General features: G+C 46.6%; 1 protein-coding gene across 1 annotated transcript in view; it reads right to left on the bottom strand.

Annotated features, from left to right (window-relative positions):
- Positions 1-6910: 6910 nt before the first annotated feature.
- Positions 6911-9017, bottom strand: part of LOC127634871 (metal transporter CNNM4-like) — a 57670-nt gene continuing 55563 nt past the window's right edge. Inside the window, exon 7 of the mRNA XM_052114600.1 lies at positions 6911-8624. Coding sequence (XP_051970560.1) covers positions 8397-8624 — 228 coding nt within the window. The 3' untranslated portion in view covers positions 6911-8396. The remainder of the gene's footprint in view (positions 8625-9017) is intronic.

Here is a 9017-nt window from a genome sequence, read left to right as displayed (position 1 = left end):
CTCTTTCTTTACAACACAGAATGTAATACAAGCGCACTGAGTTGGCTTGTCATCTCCCCTTGACTGGAGGCTCTGTGTCTGCGTTTATGCCGCTCTCCTCGTGCTCACTGGAATTAGAGGCAGGTGTTAGGCATAATTTAGCTCAGGTGTAAGCGCCATTACCGCTTTCCTCTCCCGGACGGGCGCTTGACCACGCCCCCGCTGCCACATACCCCCACCGCCCGACTCAGGCCGGGGCACCATCCGGCCTGCCTACCACTCCCCTCCCCATTTCTGGAGAGAAAGTCGGCGACAGCCATCTGCACCCCCGGTCTGTGGACCACCTTGAATTTAAAGGGCTGGATAGCCAGATACCAACGGGTGATACGGGCGTTAGTATCTTTCATGCGGTGGAGCCACTGGAGTGGGGCGTGATCCGAGCAGAGGGTGAAGGCCCGCCCCAGCAGGTAATACCGGAGGGTGAGGACCGCCCACTTGATGGCCAAACACTCCTTCTCCACGGTGCTGTACTTAGTCTCCCTCAAAGAGAGCTTCCGGCTAATGTACAGCACTGGGCGCTCCTCCCCCTCCACCACCTGCGAGAGTACGGCCCCCAGCCCTCTGTCTGAAGCGTCCGTCTGAAAAATAAAAGGGAGAGAGAAATCAGGTGCATGAAGAAGCGGCCCCCCACAAAGTGCGGCTTTAATCTGCATAAACACCTGTTGGCACTGCTCTGACCATTGGACCGGATCTGGAGCCCCTTTTTAGTGAGGTCAGTCAGCGGGCTGGTGACGTCCGAATAATTAGGCACAAACCTTCTATAATAGCCAGCCAGCCCCAGGAACTGCCTCACCCCCTTTTTGGTCTTAGGTCTAGGGCAAGTCGCAATCGCCGTGGTCTTATCAATTTGGGGACGCACCTGGCCATGACCCAAGTGGAACCCCAGATACCGCATCTCCACACGCCCAATCGCGACTTCTTAGGGTTTGCTGTGAGCCCCGCCGCCGCAGCGATCTCAGGACGGCCCTCAGATGTTGCATGTGCCGCTGCCAATCATTGCTATAAATGATAATATCATCTAAATAGGCAGCGGCGTACGCGGTGTGAGGTCTGAGGATCTGATCCATGAGTCGCTGAAACGTGGCCGAGCCCCAAACAAACCGAACGGAAGCGCCACAAATTGGTGTAATCCAAACGGCGTAGTGAAGGCTGTTTTCTCACGGGACATTGGTGTCAAGGGATCTGCCAATAACCCTTTGTTAAATCCAAGGTCGAATAAAATCGAGCAGTACCTAACCGATCGAGCAGTTCATCAACACGGGCATTGGGTACGCGTCAAATTTAGACACCGCGTTGACTTTTCTGTAATCCACACAGAATCGAACAGACCCATCACTCTTGGGAACAAGAACAACCGGGCTGGACCAATCACTGTGGGATTCCTCTATTACGCTCATATCAAGCATCGCGATCTAATTCCTCCCGTACTATGTTCTTTTTATGTTCGGGTAAGCTGATAGGCGGCAACGCACCACCGCGCCCGCTCGGTCTCGATGTGGTGCTGTATGATGTTTGTACGGCCCGGTAGAGGGAAAACACATCCGCAAATTCCTTTTGTAATCTGAAACCTCTGTGAGTTGCCGCGGTGAGAGTTGGTCTCCACAAGTAACCGGAGTGTTAAGATTGTACTTTTTGTTTACCTCCGGTCCGAGCTCCGCCCTCTCCGAACTACCGTGGCCAACGCCACAGAGGCCGCCTCCTCCCTCCATAATTTCAGGAGGTTGAGGTGATAAATTTGACGTCGCCCCTCTATCGGTACGCTTAACTTCATAATCGAGATCCCCTACTCGTCGTGTGACCTCAAAGGGTCCTTGCCACTTGGCGAGTAATTTAGAGCTCGATGTTGGGAGTAATACCTTATCTCCCGGTGCGAATTCCCGTGAGCCGAGCACCCCTGTCATACAGCCGGCGCTATGCGTTCTTGAGCTTGGAGCAAATTCTCCTGTGTTAATCGCCCCAGTGTGTGGAGTTTTGCTCTAAGATCGAGAACTAACTGAATTTCATTTTTGCTATTAGAAGGTCCTCCTCCCACGCCGCGGATGACGCCAAGGACACCGCGGGGCGCCGCCCGTACAGCAGCTCAAACGGGAGAACCCTGTGGAGGCTTGTGGGACCTCTCGTACTGCAAACAACAGGGGTCTAGCCACTTATCCCAATTTCTAGCGTCATCGGGTACTGAATTTACTGAATCATGTTCTTGAGCTGCTTTATTAAATCGCTCCACTAGGCCATCAGTCTGCGGATGGTAAACGCTAGTGCGTAATCGATTTAATGCCCAAGAGCTCGTGAAGTTCGCGCGGTGTTCGTGACATAAAAGTCGTGCCTTGATCGGTTAGGATTTCTTTCGGAATCCCCACCCGGAGATTATCTTGAAGAGTGCCCCGCAACACTACGCGCGGAGATGTTGCTCAGAGGCATTGCTTCCGGATATCGCGTCGCGTAATCCACTAGGACTAACACGGCTGATGTCCGCGTGCTGACCGTTCTAATGGCCCGACGAGGTCCATCCCAATTCTTTCAAGGGGACCTCGACTAATGGTAGAGGGCGTAATGGCGCTTTTGGGGTGGCCGGTGGGTTTACCAGCTGACATTCACGGCACGCCGCACACCACCTGCGGACGCCACCGCCAATGCCCGCCAATAGAAATAGGCTATTAGACGGAGAAGTGTTTTCCGCTCCCCTAGGTGACCGGCCATAGGATTATAGTGAGCTGCCTGGAAAACCATTTCCGGCGGCTCTGTGGAATCAATAATTGTGTTACTTCCTCCTTTGTTTGAGCCGCCCTGCGCCACTCTATATAACCGATCTCTAATCATGGCAAAATATGGGTATGAAATGGCGATGCCCGGCCGGAGCTGTTGACCATCAATTACTCTCACTTGGTCAAGAGCATGTTTAAGGGTTTCGGTCCCGCGACTGCTCTAGAGGGAAGTCCCCTCAGGTAATTCCCTGAGAGGAGGGGCGCCACCTCGCCTCTTCCCTCGTCATTCCGAGCAGCCGAGGAAGGCCCCTGCCCGCCTCCCCTGCCAAAGCATCGCACACCGCACACCTCTTTATGCAGGACCCATCTGCACAAATACCCTCTAAAATATCTTTAAAATTCGCCAATCGGTACCCAAGATTAGCGGATGGGTGAGGCGGGACTAACCGCTGCCTCCACACTATGGTTTTTTCCCTGAATTTAATCACCAAAGTCACCATGGTATACTTGTGAACATCCCCATGCACACACCTCACCCTCACCAGTTTAGCTAAACCCAAAGCCCCGGGTTGAACCAAGCGCTGGTGGATGGTGATCTGATTGCAGCCGGTATCCAGCAAAGCTTGGTAAATACCCCCTGATCCTTACCGAATCCGGTATGCTCCAGCCCGACAGGGGCAGCCTGCGGGACGCCGGAGACCCACACCACCGTCCCCACCTCCATCAGCGGACACTGATCCCGAAGTGGTCCGGGTCTCCGCACCTCCAACAGGCCGCCCAGGCGCTGCGGCCGCACTTGTGCTGGCGGGCGCACCCACCTGAGGAGGAGAGCGGCTGAAAGACGGGGAGTGGGAGGGTACATTCTCCCAAGGCCGGGAAGCTGGTCTCTGGAACCCTCCACGCCTGCGCAGGGCAGGAACGGGCCCTGGGGAGAGAACATAAGAAGAGACCAAAGGGGAGGGGGCGAGGGCAGGGGCATACACAAGGGAAGGGGAGAGAGAGAGAGAGACGAAGAAGAGGGCTCGTCCGCCCTCGGGATCGCCGCCAGATGGTCCTCTGCAAGACGAACGGCTTCCTCCAGCGACGCCGGGCGGTGGCACTGGACCCACTCCACTGTTTTCCGGGGCAGCCGTTGACTAAATTGCTCCAGTACCACCTGGTCGATAACACCCTCGAGCAGCCACCTCCGACAGGCGTCCCGGAGCCGTTGGGCAAATGCGAACGGGCGACCGGACTTTTCCAACTTTATGCCCCGGAAGAGCTGACGATTCTCTTCCGGGCTCCGACCGACCCGTTGCAAAATGGCTCTTTTTAGGTCTGTATAGGCCAGGAGGTTAGTTGCCGGCAGTTGTTGAGCCACGAGTTGAGCTTCCCCGGACAGGAGAGGAACTAGGCGGGCTGCCCATTGTTCATGTGGCCAGCCCCAGATTTCTGCCGTTCGCTCAAACAAATCCAGAAAGGCCTCAGGATCGTCTGCTACCCCCATCTTCTGTAACGCGGGCGGGGCAGCGTGGAGCGGGTGTCCGGGTCGCGGCTGTGGCTGGCGCGGCCTCCTGGCTGAGGAGGCTCCGGATGGCGTGCCGGTCCTCTGCCTAAGCCCGCATGATCTCAAAAAACCGCCGATCCTGGTCCTGCCGGAGCTCAAGCAGGGATTGTTGGTGGCTCTGGTGTAGTGTCGCGAGGGACTGGAGGACCTCCGTCAGCTGGGAGGACTCTACGGGGCGAGCCATCTCCATACTTGGATGAACAACTCCCGGGTTTCGGCACCAGTGTAACGCTTCCCACAGGAAGGAGGACAGGAAACAGGTGTTCAGCGCAAGGTAAGCTTTTATTCTCTTTCTTTACAACACGCAATGTAATACAAGCTCACTGAGTTGGCTTGTCGTCTCCCCTTGACTAGAGGCTCTGTGTCTGCTTTTATGCCGCTCTCCTTGTGCTCACTGGAATTAGAGACAGGTGTTAGGCATAATTTAGCTCAGGTGTAAGCGCCCTTACCGCTTTCCTCTCCCGGACGGGCGCTTGACCACGCCCCCGCTGCCACAATATGAAACACTTATTTTGCACATACATGTTGTTGCATTGCACTTTCATGAAGTACCTGAATTCAATTACATTGTTAACCTTACCCTTAAACCCTAACCCTATTCCTATTGCTACCTGTACCTCAACCACAGTAGCAGCAAATGTGAATCTTGTGAGAATTGTGCAGAACATCATATAGTTAAACAATTAATACATTGTATTGTATGCATTTTAATGTTAGTACATGGTAACTGAAGACACCTAAAATAAAGTAGAACCGTAACCTTTAACTTTCTAATGTACTGTTGGAGCCACAACCTTGTGGCAGAGGTCCGATATTTGGTTCTGTCACACAGGTTACCTGAGATCAAGGCCCCGCTCAAGGCCCTTTCCCAATCCTCCACTTCTCCCTCTCTGTTTTCCAATTTAATAAAAGGGAAAGATAACAAAAATATAACAGAATTTGTTTAAATACACATGACAGTGCCAAAAGTAAACTTTTATAGAAAAATTTCACAATTTCTTTGACCTGTTACCATTTAAACTATTGTCCTTTTGTTCATTTACGCAACAGCAGGATATGAGGTTGTTACAAAATAACACATCAGTGATGATGAATACAAGAATATTTAATGTATTACACTGATTAAATAAATAATTTAATAGCCAGACTCAGATAATTAAAAAGAAGGATCTCATCCAAACCACAATATAACAGTATAAAAGAATAAAGTTGTTACATAGAACAGCTGCTTCAGTAATTCCCAATACGTGATTAAAGGACAGGAAATGATTAAAAGCTTGACCGAAAGGAGAGTTTCTTGCTTAATGCATCACACGGAGCTGTTTTCCACATGAACAGTCAATAATAGAAATACACAGTGCAGTTGTTGCACCCCTTTTTATCATATTCATATTATATTGAAAGGATGTTACAGATTAAAAGAGACTTTCAGGTTCTTTTTCATGTGATCAACACGTCTTGTCTTAAGACACGTTTCTTTTTCTTTCTTGACTTTCTGTTTCAAACATTTTTGGTATGAGAGCAAAAGATGTCCACAGTGGGGGTGAAAAAGGCAAAGAAGAAATAGAACACTTTATGATGTGCCAACTTCAGGCATTTAGGCATCTCAATGAGACTACCATGAAGAGCTACCTGACAATAATAATAAAAAAAACAAATCTTGCTAGCATGAACAACAATTGAACCTGCTTGTAAAACACAACAATTTAAAGAACTCACAAAAAACATGAAAAATCAATTCAAAAATATACAGTTTAAATGTTATGCTAAATAAATACAGCAAATAGATATATTCATTTGGCTAGATTACCTCTGGTCCAATGGGTGCAACAGATACAGTTTGGGAGATCTATTACACAATGTTTGGTGCAGAAAAGTGACTCATTTTACAAACAGTTGCACTATGACGACAAATGTGGGAGTACATTAAAGAAAAAAGTTAATGTATTACTTTTCAAAGGACTTGATGCAATTTCACATACTCAGACACTTAATCACATGAGCACAGATAAGCAATGGAAATATCTGACGTAGCAATTACTTGTAAATGCCGCGTGTTCCTGTATACTTCAGATGCAGTGTGTTTTATTATTTCAGTATTTGGTACATTTAACAACAGCATGCTTCACGTATTTTGATCACTTGGTTTCACATGGGTTCACATAAATGAGCAGCGAATTGTCAAAGGACTAACATGCACTTTTGTATGTGAAGGTCGCTGTTTCCCTGAGTTGTTGCTTGTTTGGGCTGCAATGGTCAAATCAGACTCATGCGTTGTTAGACATACAAATGCACGTACAAATATCTCAGCCTCATCATATCTTTCACTCACACACACACACACACACACGCATATGACACTAATATTATTTGGTACAAAAGTGAAGTAGCTACACTGGCAAAAAACAAAAACAAAAAAAAAGTTTTTTTTTTTTACTTAATCAGCATTTTTGTCTTGTTTTCCAGTAAAAATTCTTGAAACTTCTTTAAAGGGATAGTTCACCCAAAAATGAAAATTCTCATTATTTACTCACCCTCATGATATCCCATGTGTGTATGACTTTCTTTCTTCAGCAGAACACATTTGAAGAAAAATATCTTTGCTCAGTAGGTCCTTAAAATGTAAGTGAATGGAGATTTCTTTTTTGAAGCTCCAAAAATAACAGACAGCCAGCATAAACTTCATCCATACGACACCAGCTGTTAAATTAATGTCTTCTTCATCCAGGATGAGCACACAAATGCACTATTGTGAGTAAAGAAATAGATCAATACATATCTAAACCAAAACCTACTGTCAGCGTTCCTCCATCTCACTTGTAAACAGCGCTGCTCTTCTGGCTGTGACACACATGCCTCAGTTCTCGCATGTTTCAAATGCCAATGCGATTATGACACGTGCATACCGCTGCTGACCGGAAGCATGATTTAGAGTAAAACAAAAAGTACTTAAATATTTATCTTTTTCACACCAAAAGTGATCTTGTTGTTTTAGAAGACATTAATTTACAGCTGGTGTTGTATGGATGACGTTTATGCTGACTGTCTGTGATTTTTGGAGCTTCAAAAGATAAATCCCCATTCGCTTGAATTTTAAGGACCTACTGAGCGGAGATATTTTTCTAATTTTCTTCAAATGTGTTCTGCTGAAGGAAGAAAGACCTACACACCTGGGATATCATGAGAGAGAGTAAATAATGAGAAATTTCATTTTTGGGTGAACTATCCCTTTAAAGATATTGGTTCACAAAAAAAATTTGAATTCTGTCACCATATACTCACCCTCATGGTCAAATGGTTCCAAACCCATATGTCTCGCTCTCTCTCTCTCTCTCTCTCTCTCTCTCTCTCTCTTTCGTTCGTTCTTTCTTTCTCCTTTTGGAACCAAACATGTTTGGAACAACATGAGGGTGAGTAAATGTAGATAGAATAAAATGTTTTGGGTAAACCAATCCCTTTAAAACAAGAAAACCATGTTGAGACAATAAGAAAAAACAGTATGTCCTGAATTAAGTTTATTTTTCTTACTGCACTTCAAGTAAATCTATCTTGTTTTAAGACTGTTTAGATATTTATTTTCTGGAAGAAAAAAAAGACAAAAATACTTATAATAAAATAGGCATCCACAGTTTCCCTCTTTCACAATGACTTCAGAACATTTCTATGAGCAGTCTCAACAAAAATGTTCATACACTGTATATAATTTTTTCCATTCGCACAGTCTATAAAATGCTCCAAAAGCTGTCTGTTTGAAACAGGGGCCCTTCTCAGTTCAGGTACACTTTGGCTTCTCTGTGCTTTCATCTTGCACAATTTATTACACAACGTCTTTTTCAGCTGTCTTGTGAAACTATTGCTCCTCATAGCCCCCAGTGATATGTTTCATCAGAATGAAGTTACCAGCAGAAATTCCCGTTAGCGTTGAAAGGTGTCTGTTTATACTGGAATGTTTAACCAATGTCTGGAAAAGTGCTTAACATCCTCCAAGTGTTTGGGATCTCGATTCGTCCGTAGGTCCAGTGGTTGATTGTGCATGCCAGTCAAACAACCATGTGGTCACCGATGTCAGTGTGTGTTGATGATTGTGTGCGAGTGTGTCAGATGGCACTCTAGTTATGAGAGTTGTGGTTGGCCTGGCGTGAAGGTAGGCAGTTTTGCTCATTGAGGAGGGAGGTTGTCTCATCAGGGCCATCTGTAAGAGTGAGCATGTTTTCTATTGAGAGAAGCGGGGCAGATGATGTGCTGTTTTCCACTCGTGTGTGTCCGCTGTCAGGAGATTGCGGTGAGCTGTCCAACCGTGATGCAACAAGGCCATTTTGATACTGAGAGCGTGTAATCTGAGAAAGAGAGACACAAATGTTGGTCATAAGCAGAGTTGGGAAAGTTAGTCTGTAACATTAACTTGCCAAGCTGCTTAAATGATTTACAAGCCGCTCATACAGTTATTTAAAGGGACCCAAAAATGATAATGCACTGAAAATTAATCATGCAGTCTCAAACTCGTATGACTCTCTTTGAAACTTACAAGCTCCAAAAAGGACATTAAGGCAGCATAAAAATAATCTCCTGAAGCAATACGATCGATTCATCTCTATGATCTTGTGCATGTGTTTTGGATAGTGGTCGACTGATATATCAGTTTTACTGATTAATCGTGCCGATAGTTGCTTTTTTTAAACTATTGTTTATAAGCAAGTATCTTTGCCGATAGTGGTTGATACATTTGTTTT

Source organism: Xyrauchen texanus, chromosome 4 (assembly GCF_025860055.1).
Source record: "Xyrauchen texanus isolate HMW12.3.18 chromosome 4, RBS_HiC_50CHRs, whole genome shotgun sequence".
In the NCBI taxonomy this organism is placed as follows: Eukaryota; Metazoa; Chordata; class Actinopteri; order Cypriniformes; family Catostomidae; genus Xyrauchen; species Xyrauchen texanus.
The sequence above is the reverse complement of the archived record's forward strand: the minus strand, read 5'-3'. Positions and strand labels throughout refer to the sequence as shown.